The sequence below is a fragment of the Xenopus tropicalis genome, chromosome 2, assembly GCF_000004195.4.
Source record: "Xenopus tropicalis strain Nigerian chromosome 2, UCB_Xtro_10.0, whole genome shotgun sequence".
NCBI lineage: Eukaryota > Metazoa > Chordata > Amphibia > Anura > Pipidae > Xenopus > Xenopus tropicalis.
The window spans coordinates 132,076,749-132,092,470 of record NC_030678.2 but is presented as its reverse complement, the minus strand read 5'-3'; the positions used below and the strand labels follow the sequence as shown (position 1 = coordinate 132,092,470).

At 36.8% G+C, this 15,722-nt stretch overlaps 1 protein-coding gene and 2 long non-coding RNA genes across 3 annotated transcripts in view; 1 reads left to right on the top strand and 2 right to left on the bottom strand.

The window, feature by feature from the left end:
• Positions 1-13,505, top strand: part of LOC116408879 — a 71,545-nt gene extending 58,040 nt beyond the window's left edge. Inside the window, exon 3 of the long non-coding RNA XR_004221363.1 lies at positions 13,397-13,505. This is a non-coding gene — a long non-coding RNA (uncharacterized LOC116408879). The remainder of the gene's footprint in view (positions 1-13,396) is intronic.
• Positions 7,954-10,508, bottom strand: LOC116408877 (serine/threonine-protein kinase 3-like). The gene is made up of 5 exons (XM_031897120.1): positions 10,459-10,508; positions 9,697-9,775; positions 9,069-9,235; positions 8,490-8,666; positions 7,954-8,398 (listed from the first exon to the last, which is right to left on the bottom strand). Exons 1-5 carry the CDS (start codon positions 10,475-10,477, stop codon positions 8,166-8,168), a joined length of 675 nt encoding a protein of 224 aa, XP_031752980.1. The 5' UTR covers positions 10,478-10,508; the 3' UTR covers positions 7,954-8,165.
• On the bottom strand, positions 11,614-12,641 carry LOC116408880. Its single transcript, XR_004221364.1, has 3 exons — positions 12,535-12,641; positions 12,231-12,341; positions 11,614-11,696 (listed from the first exon to the last, which is right to left on the bottom strand). It is a non-coding gene; the product is annotated as an uncharacterized LOC116408880 (long non-coding RNA).
• Positions 13,506-15,722: the final 2,217 nt, after the last annotated feature.

Here is a 15,722-nt window from a genome sequence, read left to right as displayed (position 1 = left end):
ACGCTTCCCATTCTGGTAGCAGCACAATTGGTAACAATGCCTTTAGAAGTAGAAGTCACCCTTCATCTTGTAGACCTGAGCCCTCTATTAAAATGCTTGTCTGCCCTAAACATGGCCATAGCACTTAGGGAAGAGATTACAGTACATCCACAAGGCAACTTCTATGTCACAGTGAGAAGCTTGTCTGTGCTGTAGCTGCTAATTATTTCTGGCTTGCTAATGGTTTTTACATCCATACTCTATTCTGTTAACTATGTGTTTGTTAGCTGGTAAGCTATTTGAAAAAGAAATGCACTGAACAATATGCAGTGACAATATTCTGTGATATTCTATGACACCAGCTTCTTCTGTACAAGAGATTATTAGCTTCCCGCAGAGTTCTTATTGCTGTTTGTTAGAGCTGCTCTAAAAATACACCTGATTAGAAGTATTGTAGCATTTTTCTTCTATATGAGCTTTGCATTTCCAAATTTACCAAGCTGTTTATTTTAATTAAAAGCAGCACAATTCTCACTGACATTAAGGCCATTCCTCTGCTAGTTATTGCTCGTCAATTTAGCTCTCTGTCAAATTAGTGTCTTGTTGACTTACTGGTTTGTCGTCTCAATGTTCCGCACCCTCCAGGATCTTATCTACACATTTTAATATGGGCTGATAATTTTCCCCTACATTTGCTTGTCATTTACACTACATTCACTTCACAGTTTCTAAATTACAGATTTTCTGCATTCCATATTTCTTTGTGCGTGACAGCATCTATTACAAAAAAACATTTTCTGTTTTACAAAATGGAACTCTGCATCGCTATGAAAAATGTAATTAATCAGTAAAGCAATTGCAGGCATGTGTAACTCAGTATCATAACTGCGGCTATACTGCAGCATCTTCGTAATTATATGGCGGAGGATATAGCCCTACTGCCATTTATAAAGATATTGGAAGTCACTAAATGGGTTTGATGACTACATAAAAACAAGGTGCTGCCATGTATTTTGCATTTATATAACTCTTGGAGTTCCCCCCCTTGGAGTATTCCCCCCCCTTATATAGTATATTAATAAAGGGCTTGCATTATCTGTTATAAGAAACACATTTTGGACACCAGCTTGATAATAAAGTATTGCCTCTGCGGCACATTTTTTTGCCAATTGAGTACCCCTGTTATGTACTGTACAGTTCTCTGTGCATTTGCCATACACTACACCCCCACATTAGGACACCCCTACACCCCCTCTACTGTCCTTGCTGTATAATTCTCCTAGGGGCTTACAATAAAAGGCACTAAGTTTGCCCAGGAGGAGTAACCCATAGCAGCCAATCAGCAGGCAGAATTTACTGGTCACCTGTTTAAAAGCAAACATCTTATTGGTTGCTATAAGTTACTGCTCCTGGGCCATCTTAGTGCCTTTTATTATATATGGGGGGAAATCCTTATATACTTCCTACTCATAAGAGTGTATGTTAAAAAAAAATGTATTAATATGTAAATGCAGTATGCAATTGTAGCTGCTGTGCTCTATTAAAATGCTTGCAGTTGTGCTTTTAAAGGAATTGCACTCAATGTGGCTGATTCAGTAGCCCTGCAATTTTGCAGTGTCTTCTGCTGCTCCATCAACCGGCACACTTGCATGTCATTCATTCCCCATAATGTCTAGCAGGGGCATGACTTTGGGGGCCTGCCCCCCCCCCCCCCCACCCTGGGATTTTAACCTCTACCATGAATACAGCCACTGCCATTTACACCCACTACCGTAGTTTCGCCAATTTCCATGCAGTCAGTTGCTCAAATAATTCCAAGCATTAAAGATAATTGCATTCAATGTTTTCCTTTGCACTTCCATGTAGTTGCCCTCAGTCCTTTTTTGCCTCCTGTTTTTAAATGTGTGCACTTGTGCCTATTGAAGCAAGGGAACCCTGGATCTAATGCCATCTCCAAAACAGGTGGTAGCTTCAGGGTACCAACAGTGCCTTGCATCAATCACCACATTGCAGTTGTGCCAAAAGAATTGGACACACATGTTACACACAGGCTAAATGATGAAGATTACGATCAGTTACAATTTTGTTAATTTTGTGTGATGCAACTGCCCCTGGAGAGCTTAGCAACACTGGAATTATGGGAAAAACACTGCATTGTGGGGATAAACATGGTATTGCACGTGTAAATGACCCCTTGGATGCAAGAGGCAGCTTGCTTATGGAAGGAATAAATTAAAGGTCTGTGTTACACCCACATCACTGCACCTTATACCAGATTCAGAGCAAGGTGCAAAGTGCAGACTAAGCAAAGCAAGGAATGCAAACACTATGGGGACAAAATGTAAGGGGTACAATTTTGCACCCCTTAGGGCTCTAGCACTTAGTACCCAGGAGGCAACTGGTCTACTTCTACCATCTAAACTTATTTTAGAGGTCGGTAAAAGTGATAGTAAACCTTTCTGTAACGTATATGCATACTTTCCTTCAACCTTCAAAACATCTGTAAAGCTAGCTTATTACCAAGTGTAATAAGAAACACATTTACCTAAATTAATTCTTTACATTTTTGTTTTCCAAGAATGAGTGCCAATGCTCCTGGCTGCTGGAGCAATACCTGTCTGGCAAACATAAAGAGGATTCATTGAAACGAGGACCGTTTCAACTCGAATTTTTCAAGTTTTAACGATACTTCTAAGTGTAAATTCAAAATTTTCGTACGAACGAATCAAGCATTATTGGAACATTTTCAAAATACAACAATGATTGACTTTTATTCAAATTGATACCATGTCGCGTTTATATGACTTTTAAAGGCCAGAAAAACATTAATTTTAGTAAATGAGCCCCTAAATGTGTGGCTAAAGTTGGTTTAAATGATATGTGCACTTGTGTGCCCTATGCCTCTCAGAGGCACTGATTATATGATTGTCACCCCCTCTGCTATATCAGGAATTTGCACAAATTAGTGCTGGTCCTTTAAGAGGTATCTAGAATTAGTCAAGATATTGTATGCGCTCTTAAAATAGAAATGCTGTTTTCCCTGTGCCTCTTACAGGCACCTAATCTGTAACCACCACCTCCTTAATTGCACCTGTATTTTGTCCTAAAATCACTGTAGTTCTCAAAACCAACTACTCAAACCCTCCGTTCTTCCTTTAGTCAACTTTTCATATTGTGCACATTACATTATCAAAGGCTTCCTGGGCAAAACTTTTGTCAGGCGATAATCTTAATGCCCTTCTCATATAGAAGTTAACATTTGGACCAACTATAGGTACCTATGAGTGGTCTAATACAGGGGTGCCTAACATTTTGCCACCCCCAAGTGACGTAGGCTTTCCTTCTCCCTTAAAGCCTGCAATATGGGCTAGTTCTCAGAATAAATGCATCACATTATAACTACTTCTCTATAATACTGTATAATAAGAAAGATCTATCTTAAAGGAACAGTAACACCAAAAAATGAAAGTGTATAAAAGTAATTACAATATAATGTACTGTTGCCCTGCATTGCTACAACTGGGGTGTTTGCCTCAGAAAGACTACTATAGTTTATATAAGTTAGCTGCTGTGTAGCCATGGGGGCAGCCATTCAAAGGAGAAAAGGCACAGGTTACTTAGCCGATAACAGACAACCCCCCATTATATGGGGCTTATCTACTAGTTATCTGCTATGTAAGGCTGATGCCACACGTGGCGTTTTTACGCGGCGTTTTTTCTCAGCCTAAAAACGCTGCACAAGCCACACATGGCGTTTTTCAGCCTAGTACTGGTGACGTAAGCAAATCCTGTTGCCATGGTGCTAATAGTGCGAAATAGCAAAAAACGCCGCGTATTTCCGCTAGGTCTGGCAGCTGCCTTTGCGTATCCATAGGAATGGCTTGCTTTGCAAGTACTGGCGTATTTCAGCCAACGCTTGAAAAATCCGTGCTTAGGCGTTTTCTAGCGTATTTCCGCTTTGTGTGGTTTGCTTCGCGTCTTTTCAAGCTATTTCTATGGATGATGATATCAGGCGTTTTTCAGCCACTGAGAGAATTAGAAAATACGCAGCGTAAAAACGCCACGTGTGGCATCAGCCTAACCTGTGCCTTTTTTCCAGCTTAAATGGCTGCCCCCACGGCTACACAGCAGCTTATTTATTTAGTAGCTTTTCTGTAGCAAAAACACCATTTTTTTTTGCAGAGCAACAGCACATTATATTTTAATTACTTTAAAACACTTTAATTTTTTGATGTTACTGTTCCTTTAAAGGGATTTTTATTAAATTTGGGTGCAGGCAGTGTCGGACTGCGATGGCAGGGGCCCACCAGAAAAAGCTGGACCATGGGCCCACTCTCAAAACTTTAATTCCTCCTGTTTTCCCTCAAACACCTTATTATCCTACTCTCTTTTCTCTACATACTATACTCTATTCTTCCATCTATCAAGCTTCCTTGTTCCCATACAGAAATAGGGGATGACCATGAAATAGGCTAAATAGTTACAAGCAGGAGGGCCCACTGACACCAGGTGTCTTATTTATCAATTTTTGAGTTTGTGAAACTGAGTTTGTTTTTCTAAATTGAATAAACTTGCATATTGAACGCTCAGTTATTTATTAATAAGGAAAACTTACTTGAATATAAAAACTTGAAAAACTCAAGTGTAAGAATATGGCTTGACTTTGCTTATGACAACTCCCATTGCCTTCTATAGAAACTTGCAAGCTTTTAGATGGCGAATTTTTGCATTGAAGTTTTTTTTGCATCTAATAAATATCAGCCTCTAAAAGACAATGGGAGTTGTCCTAGGCAAAGTCAAGTTGTATTTTGAAACTCTAACTTTTTTACTTTTCTGCATTTGTAAGCTTGAAATATTCAAGATATTCAAGTTTTTTATTTGAACAAGTTTTCCTTATTAATAATTAAGTGAGCATTCGATATGCAAGTGTATTCGATTTACTTGAATTCATTTTACTAGGGATGCACCAAATCCAGGATTCGGTTCGGTATTCGGCCAGGATTCGGCCTTTTTTGACAGGGTTCGGTATCGCCTTAATCTACGGTCCTGGCTGAACTGAACCGAATCTGGATCATAATTAGCATAAATTAGCATATGCTAATTAGCATTGGCAAGGGTTAAATGTTAGGGGGATTTTTGTTTTCCATTTTTAACCCTTACCTATCCTAATTAGCATATGCTAATTTGGGGGTTCGGCCGAACCCAAAAAAGTGGGTTCGCTGCATCCCCATTTTTTACCATTAAAATGTGTATGTGGCTTAGCCAAAAAAAAAAATGATGCCTCCATTTTGTAATTGTTAAGTTTATGCATGTGCCCCTGATGGTATGTTTTTTATTCTGTGCTTTTAGTCTATGTAAAATAAAAGATGAATCTTTTTCTATTTGCTGTAGTGTCCCTTGTTTTTTGGTTTCTTTTAAATGTTTTCTGAACATTGGATGCCTTGGATGCAGCTTCACTTTTACTGATTTACTATTTGGCATAGGATACACAAGCATTATACTCTATTAAGCAATAGGTTTACCCAGCTGTTTAAAAGCAACCAATAACATGTTTTATTTTAAACAGCTGACCAGTAAATTCTACCTGTTGATTGGTTACTATGGGCTACTGCTCCCGGGCAAACTTTAAGTGCCTTTTATTACATTACCCACATTACCCATATGTTTCTCTGACACAGTCTTTCAAAATATGGAGTGATATATATATAGCAAGTCTCTCTTTATTGAATAAATTAAATGACTGTGTAACTTGTTAACGCTTCATGGGAGCCATTGACTTTTTTCCTTTCTGCCTCCTCGGATACTTAGACTTGGTTGCCGCACAAATCTTCCCTCCCCTACTGGCTCCATTTCTTCCTTGCAATGTCTCCACTTCTCCCTGCACCCACTTCAGCATCTCCTTATTACTGAGCTCACTGGAGGTATCAAAAATACAAATTTAGGCAACATAATGGTTTTGGAACAACTCAAAGACTGCTTCCATAAAAAAAGTGAATATAACTGAACTAATGCACTGTGGTCACATGACCACTTCAGACCATTTTCTGTCAGTCTACTAGAAGCCTAAGTTCTTCTATCTATAGATTAATGACCATATTAACCCAGACACCAATAAGATTTCAGGAGTAATTCAAACCCATAAGTAAAAATCCCACCACCCTTTTTTGATTTTTGCCTGCAACATCTTTTTCTATAATCTTACCCTTAACTTTTTCCTGATCTTTAGCATACTATTATCCTTCTCTGACCAGCATTTTGAATTTCTAAATTTTCTGTTTCATTATGTTTCTAGAGGCACTTAAGTGTGTGGTTGAAAGCATGACAGACTGTGAAGCGCTCTGCCGGTCCGGTGCGGTCTCCTGCCTTGGGCCGTGCCGGCTGGCAGATGCGCGCTACTCACCCCCTTCGCTTCCGGCTTGTTGTGCGCCTTGTTGTGCCTTGCTTCTACGTTTAGCATTGTTAAATGCTTTCTTCTCTTGTCTGAATGGTTTTTGAGTAAAATAACTATCCTCTTCTTAGGTTGGAGGGCAATGCCAACGTTCAGCTCTCCTGAATTTTCACATGAACTGTTAACTTTCATCCACTTCCCACCACCCTTCTTTAATTTTTTTTCACCATCTGATGTATTGGCTCCTTGCTTGCCATCTTCTGTTAACTTTCATCCACTTCCCACCACCCTTCTTTAATTTTTTTGCATCATCTGTAGTGATGGGCGAAATATTTCCGCCTGCATGGATTCGCGGTGAATTTCCTCGTTTTGCGGATTGGCGGATTGTTTCGCGAAACGGATGAAAAAATTTGCCGCATGACAAAATAATAGCCGCTGGCGACAAAAGAATAGCCGCGGGCGACAAAAGAATAGTCTCGGACGACAAAAGAGTAGCCGCAGGCTACAATTTTTTTTGACGTGCAACATTTTCGCCGTTTCGCAAATCTTTTGAAACGGACAGATTCACTCATTTTTTGCATCATCTTTAGTTAAATGTTTCGCCAGGCATGGATTCGCCGCACGACAAAAGAATAGCCGTGGGCGGCAAAAGAATAGCCGGGCAACATAAGAATAGCCACGGACGACAAAAGAATAGCGCAGGCAACAATATTTTTTGATGTGCAACATTTTCGCCGTTTCGCGAATCTTTTGAAAGATTCGCAAATTTTTCGGCGAAGCGAAATGGGACAGATTCGCTCATCACTAATCATCTGATGTCTCAGCTCCTTGCTTGCCATCTTCTGTTAACTTTCATCCACTTCCCACCACCCTTATTTAATTTTTTTTCACTATCTTATGTCTCGGCTTCTTGCTTGCCATCTTCTGTTAACTTTCATCCACCACCCTTCTTTAATTTTTTTGCATCATCTGTAGTGATGGGCGAAATGTTTTGCCAGGCATGGATTCGCCGCGCGACAAAAGAATAGCCGCGGGCGGCAAAAGAATAGCCGGGCAACATAAGAATAGCCACGGACGACAAAAGAATAGCGCAGGCAACAATATTTTTTGATGTGCAACATTTTCGCCGTTTCGCGAATCTTTTGAAAGATTCGCAAATTTTTCGGCGAAGCGAAATGGGACAGATTCGCTCATCACTAATCATCTGATGTCTCAGCTCCTTGCTTGCCATCTTCTGTTAACTTTCATCCACTTCCCACCACCCTTATTTAATTTTTTTTCACTATCTTATGTCTCGGCTTCTTGCTTGCCATCTTCTGTTAACTTTCATCCACCACCCTTCTTTAATTTTTTTGCATCATCTTTAGTGATGGGTGAAATGTTTCGCCAGGCATGGATTCACCGCACGACAAAAGAATAGCCGTGGGCGACAAAAGAATAGCCGCGGGTGACAAAAGAATAGCTGCGGGCAACAAAAGAATAGCCGCAGGCGACAAAAGAATAGCCGCAGGCGACAATTTTTTTTGACTTGCAACATTTTCGCCGTTTCGTGAATCTTTTGAAAGATTCGCAAATTTTTCGGCGAAATGAAACAGGACAGATTCGCTTATCACTAATCATCTGATGTCTCAGCTCCTTGCTTGCCATCCTCTGTTAACTTTTATCCACTTCCCACCACCCTTCTTTAATTTTCTTGCACCATCTGCATCTGTTATCTATTCCTTAAAATTGCCTGATCTGTTGCTTACTGTCATGTTGTTAGGCTTTGTTATACGTTACATATTTGGTCCTGAAATCTTCAGTCTGATGTGATTTTCACGTAGAATATAATGATGCTAATAATAAATAAAATTCCAGAAATGAGCAGTCGCTCTAGAGATGCTTTCTCGCATTCCTGGTGTTCTCTTGGAGGTAAGTCTAGCACCTCCTCTTGCTTTTCCGCTTCGTGAGCGTCATGGACTTCCATTGGTGGCACCATCAATAGATTAAAGGATTCCGAGGTGCTTACATTTTCTTTTAGTCCATTGACATCTGTAATTAAATACAATAATGAATAAAATAATAACAATAAACAATTTGCAAACAAAATTATATTTTGTACGAATATAGAAAACAAACATACCAAGTTTCTCTTTCTCTACTACATCTTCAGGTTCTTGTTCGATGCTTAGAAAAATGGAATCCTGTTGCTGGCTTATTTCTAGCTCTTGTTGCTGTTCTTCTTCAGGAAAAGATTTTTTAACCTCAACTGCCTCTGGTTGATTTTTGGCAGATGATAAATCTTCTTCCTTAATGTTATCTAATTTTAAATAAAAACACAGATTATTATTAGATCCATTATTAGACTTAATTTGCTAAAGTTTTGACATAAAATCAATTTTATATTTTTCCAGTCTGATATTTTAGTAGTATCAGACGGACGTATACACAATTTTGCATAATGAAATATTACATTATGCATTAATTAACAACATGGGAAAACATTATAATTTGCTTTATCTTATAGTCTAAAGTAAATATAAAATGTAATTTTAAGATAAACATTACCATTAAGATACAATATTTTATTCACAGAACATGATAAACCCTTAAAAGTTCATGTTTGTTTTAGGGTAAACTTTAAAAGGTGACACTTTCCCTTAAATAAACAGGTTCTCATACGCTGTCTGTGCTCTCCCTCATAATTCCTTAACAATCTTACCTTGTAATTGCTTGTAGCATTTCATGTGATCCATAATTTCTTTTTGGACACATTTTTTGGGAGGCTGTCTCTTTAAGAATTTATGCCTCAGAAGTTCTTCTGCTGTGGCTCGATACTGTGGGTCTTTCAATAAACACCCCTGTAGAAATTCCCTGAAATCATACGACCTGGAAGCAGGAAATGTAATAATTCAGTAAATTTTTTCTGAAATATTGTTATCTGATCTTTACTGGAGTGAAATTGTTTGCTGACAGACTATAGAGAATATAATAGAAACCCGAAGCAAAAATATACAGTATTATTTCTACTTACAAACCAAATATTTAGGTGCAACTTTAATGGTTGTTCCTTTATCAGCAGATTGGCTGCTTCATTACAGTAATGCACTATTTATTTGATTATGTTGGTTACGGTAGTGAAAGGATATAATAGAAGGAAAATTTTCACATTTACAAATATTTTATTTTAGTATTGATATCAATATAAAGTGTTTCTGTAAATAATTTAGAATAATCTTTTCAACCAGGAAATATAACAAGTTTAGTTAATTCATTACTATGCTGTTAACATAGTACATCTTCTTGCATAAGCATTATGGGCTGTTGCAAATGTGCAATAGATAACTCACCATCTATATGAACGCAGAGTTGGTGGATGTCCATAGATGATACGGTCAAAAATCCTTTGCTTTGGAAATTTTGCAAGCGCTAAATTAGAAAAATTAGAAGAAGAGTTTATGAGAAACTTCAAACTGCTTACATTGCAAAATGTCGCTATCCACTATTTGTTTCCTAAGCTAGAACACACATAGCATGTGACTTCAACCTCAAAACCATTCATACTTTAAACAAAAGATTTAATTTACATTTCATATATCAAGTGGAGCAAAGTGCAAAAAAGGGTTAACATTTTTGTTTTCTGCTCTTTTTGATTTGTACTGAAATTGCAGGAGGTTTCTGTGCTCCAAAATGTAGAATACAGCAATGCTAAATAATGACAGTGCTCCATTTATGTGCATTGAAGGTGGGGGGGGGGGCACATAGGTTTCAACCTTCACTTTCCCTAATTTGTAGGTTATTCGGTGACAGTGGTAAAGACAGATGATTCGCCTTATATTAGCCCTATGTCCAACTGGCTTGTACAAACATAGCAGTTAGCTAGCCGTTTATTAAAAAACCTTACTTTATAATATATTAAGCAGAAAAGCAGAACCTTGTCTGTCCCACAGTACCTAGGTTTGGTCATTTGCTTGGTCATAGTAAGGTTTCTGGTAAAACTGCCCCAGATTGTGTGCCTAAATATATGTGTGTGTGTGTGTGTTTATGTTCTAATAGTCACTTCTACATAGACTATAGTGCACTTAGAATAAGAATGAACAGGTTTTACTTACGGGCAAATCCTTCAGCCATGTGGATGGTTGTTATACCAAAGGACCAGATGTCACACTGTAAAAAATAAATTATTTATATTAAATGTGCATATTAGTGAGGCTTATGGTGCAAAGTTAAGGATCATTCAGGTGCTTCACGCCAATCTCTAAATGTTCTTGCTTATTATATACCAAACTATCATTTAAAAACCAAACATCTGGAAAAAATAACCACAATACTGATGGGCAGTTATAATTCTACTTATAATTGGTTATGGATAAATTGTCTGGCTCTGTACACATGAGGGCCAGAGATCACAACAAATCACAAACTGGGAAGCAATGCTATAAAAATGATTGTTTCCTTAGCCAAAAGGCAAAGTATTTTATTATTTTGAATTTTATTTATCCTGTTTTATTCCCAGCTTTGGCAATTTAAGTAAAGAATCCCTATTATAATATCTGTTAACCCAAATATCTTTGTTGTTGTTATAATATTTTATTTTGTGTAAAAATCTCAGTACAAAAATCAGTACATGGCAATACTATGGAATAGTGCTAAGCATATTTTTCTTTAGTTCTGCATCACTGATTACTATAGCAGATTTTGGGAAAAATTGCCCATGATTCAACAATATCTAAAGTTTCTAGAAGTTTCAAGAACACACCTCAACGCCATATCCTGGATGCCCCCTTCTATTAGAAAGCACCACTTCTGGGGCCATATAGCATCGTGTTCCACAGGCTCCACTCAGTTTTTCTGCTGGGTCGCTCAATTGTGTAGCTATACCAAAATCAACTGAAGAAAAATATTACACCACAGTTAATATATGGGTTTATTTGTTTTGCAAAGTATGTATGTATGTATACATACATGTATAAGCGCTACTTATGTACGCAGTGCTGTACAGTAGAATACATTAATACAAACAGGGGGTTATTAAGATAATAATAGATAAATACACAGTATAACAATAAATACAAATAAATAAATACAAATAAATAGAAGATACAGTTGCAATAAGTTAAGAGTCAAAGACACAAGAGGATGGAGGTCCCTGCCCCGTAGAGCTTACAAACTAGATAGAGAAATAAATAGTGCATATGAATAAACCAACAAAGTTTAAAACATGAACCAATGATTTTGTTTCATTTAAACTTTACTTACTTATTTTTATTTCGGCCTTTTCTGTCAGCATGATATTCCCTGCCTTGATGTCCTGATGGATCAAAAGGTTTTCATGCAGGTATTTCAGGCCCTGTGGACATAAATAACAAGCATAAATAAAAGTATGGCTTATAAAGATATAATGTTAATTCAACCATGAGAATAAAAACAAATAATTGTAAGGTTATCTGCCTTTGTGCAGCCATTGTATTTTGCACTTTGTTCTGTATCTTACACTGTGCAAGACATCGAAAAAAGGTAGATAGAGTGGCTAAAGCAATATTTCTTATGCAATGCATTTATATTAGGACTCAATATAATAATCACTTGTAAAAGAAGTACAAGAATCTATTAATAACAAGAATGATGGTTATAAGGCGGCACCATGAACAACTGCTATTATGATAATATTGGATTGACATAAAAGTATTGAATCGACTTGATTTCCTTAATTCTTTGGTACTCAAACAGTCAAATCTAGCATAGCATTGTTTCATTATATTATACTCTTAGCGGTGCTTGATGATAACCAGTATTTTTGAGTTTGATCCTAATAAAATATTTCTTAAGCTCTCTTGCCCTGTCCCCATCTCATTCTTTTTAAATGCATTAAAACCATACCTACCTTTAATATCTCCCTGGAGATATATTTTATCCAGTCTTCTGGGAGGGAACGATGTTCTGTACTCTTGATAAGATCTAATAAAGAGCCCCCTCCACAATAATCCATTACGCACTAAAATATAAAGAGAAAATTCTAGTTTATTTATAATCCTTTATACTGTATATACTGTTCATCGATACATCAGTCCCTGTGCCATCTTTCCAATGTATGCTTGTACCAAGCAGAGACCTCAGTCCTTATCATATGTTTTATTTACACTGGCAAATACAAATACAGTTGTTTAGTAGAATTAAAAGATTCTTACCCATAAGAGTTGTTCTTCTCGATGGATCATAGCGCAATGTAAAGACACAATATTTTTGTGTCCTGAATATTTATGAAGAAGTTGAACTTCTAAAAGCACAGCCTCTTCATCCTGTATCAAAAAAAGTTTAAAAAAGATAAGTTCAACCACTGCAATATTGAAGAACAAAGTTACAAGTAAAGTCAGTGAATTTCCTGCTGGCAAACATTTGTGTGAAAGTCAGTCTTGTATTTTACTGTTCCATACACTATGGAATTCTCCTGTAGACTCTTTCTAAGGGTTTATGGACATACGAATTTTGTTAAATGTTCCGCCTGCCATGTTGTATGTTGCCTAGTTATCATTGAAGCTAGATAATAACCAGATATATCAGTCTGACAGTTACAGAATTAAACACAAATCTGGTCATATGTTGTCTTTCTAACACAGGTTCTGGCACAATGAAAAGTCAGAATCAAAGCCAATAAGACAATAATGAATAAATATCTTCCAATACTTCTACTTTAATGTCAACTTTTTATAGCTGGACAGGAAATCTATTTTTAAAAAAATCATTTATATTTAGGCATACTCATGCCACGTGACTAATCCACACAGAACTGTATTGCGTACGTGAAAGGAACCTGACAAACTATTGGTTTGAGTGATAAGTAGCTCATACTGTGATCAACCACAGCTAGAAACAGTTGTTAAAATTGAGTAGTTTTAATGTAATTTAGAAGAAATATGTTACCTTTTCTAGGTCAGTTACTTTAACTGCCAAGTCATCTTTCTGGCCTTTGAAATGACCCTGTAACATAAGCACAACAACAAACATTATTCCACAGGAAACAATGCAACCTATTACTTTCATATTTTTCAGGTTCTGGTTAAAAGTGAAATCCACATTTATAAAAATGTGGAAAAATGCAAAAACAACATTTTGGAAAGTGGGAACATAGTTTTTATGAGCTGATCCTTATGGCATCTATGATTGGTTAAGTGTCCCATATTCTATGTTTCCCTAAATAACTTACCTTCAAGACGACTCCAAATCCCCCTTTTCCAATTACTTGTAAGTCATCAAATAATTCTTGGGGATTCTAAAAATATAGAGAAATATTTTTACACAGAAATAATGTAATGTATTATAGGTGTTGAGAAAGATGTAGAAAATAGTGCATTTTTAAAGCCCTGCTCTCTAAAGCTCCCATGCAGGCTGCACAAGGAAATAGCTTTTTGCAGCAGTTTATTATTAAAAATATATTCTTTTAGGTCAGGCCCACATTCGTGGCTCCCTGCTGGTTATATTTGGGGTGCAAGTGGCAGAGTAAGTAAAGTTGCAGGGGGGAGTGTGAGAAAAGGAAAGAAAAAGTTGTTAATATAATATTGTACTTACGTCATCAACCACTGGTATTGATAATGGTTTTGATTTCTAAAAAGAGAACAGTGATATTAGTTTCTTCCACAAGTGACCATTACAGAATAAGATCGAGGATATAATGCTAATATATATTTAATACAACAAAATATTTAAAATTGTATTTTTGTCCTTAAAAATATTAGTTTTATTACCCCTGTGATGAGGTGAGTTTATAAAAGTTAAATGAGCTACTTAATGATAAACCACCCTAGACATCATAGCAATCCATTTTGCAATTTTGACTCAGGTTAAAATCCACCTGAAACCTTTTTCAGTACTCTTTCCCTTACCCACTTTTTCAGTACTCTTTCCCTTACCCACCCATATACTGAACCCCAATATCTCCAATTCAAATGACTGAAACCCTCTCATGAGTTTGATGAGGGCAGAATAAATGTGTAAGTGTAGCACAGTCACCTTCTATATTTATATCTTTATATATACACCTACTCCATCTAATATATACACGTTCTCTTGTTTGTGTTCTACACTGTTATGGAGAATATTCTGTAATGCTGAATATACTTGGGAAAGTACCAGCCTATAATATGTGCTTAGAAATATTCTAAAAGCACCATTTGGTATCACTTAGGGGCTGATTTACTAAGACACGAATTCGAATCCGAATTGGAAAAATTCCGATTGGAAAACAAACATTTTGCGACTTTTTCGTATTTTTTGCGATTTTTTCGGCGCCTTTACGACTTTTCGGAAATTATCGTGACTTTTTCGTTACCAATACGATTTGCGCCAAAAAACGCGAGTTTTTCGTAGCCATTACGACTTGCGCAAAAAAACGCGAGTTTTTCGTAGCCATTCAGAAAGTTGCGCAAAATCTGGCGATTTTTTCGTAGCATTAAAACTTGCGTGAAAAGTCGCGCCTTTTTCGTAGCGTTAAAACTTAAAAGGCGCGACGTTTTGCGCAAGTTTTAACTCTACGAAAAAATTGTGACTTTTCGCGCAAGTTTTAACGCTACGAAAAAATCGCCAGATTTTGCGCAACTTTCGGAATGGCTACGAAAAACTTGCGTTTTTTCGCGCAAATCGTATTGGTAACGAAAAAGTCGCGATAATTTCCGAAAAAATCGCAAAATACCGATCATTACGAAAAAAACGCAATCAGACGCATTCGGCCCATTCGTGGGTTAGTAAATGTGCCCCTTAGACTTATAGATGCTTGTATAGGTGCTAAATTGTCAAGTGCATTTGCAAATCGCAAACTATCTGCACTTAAATAAAGTCTACTGCAAGTTAAAAAAATAGAAGCAAAGACGTGATCAGCTACTGATGCCAATGGTGCATTTGTAACATAACACCTATATTCATAAATGGGCTTTACTTTCTGTAAAGCTGTTATAAATTCTTACCTTTCGACGTTTTGGAAAACAAGAAAATAGTCGACGAAAAAACTTTGCAGCCATTATTATCTGATTTCTCAAGACTGTTGATGAGATTATAGAGAAATTGAATAAATGTTAGATTTTTGATCCTACTACTTTAAATAATACATTTTATAATACTGGTATGGGACCTGTTATTCAGAATCCTTGGGACCTATATATATATATATATATATATATATATACTGGAACAAGGACAGCACTCCTAGGATTTAAAGAATTGTGAGCAAAATATTAATGCAAAAATAGAAAGGTTTATTACTCAACATTTCGGTCTCACACAGAAACCTTCATCAGGTTCATCACAATTCTTTAAATCTTAGGAGTGCTGTCCTTGTTCCAGTGCATTTTTTTTGTACTAGCACCCAGGTTTTGTTGCTGCAAAT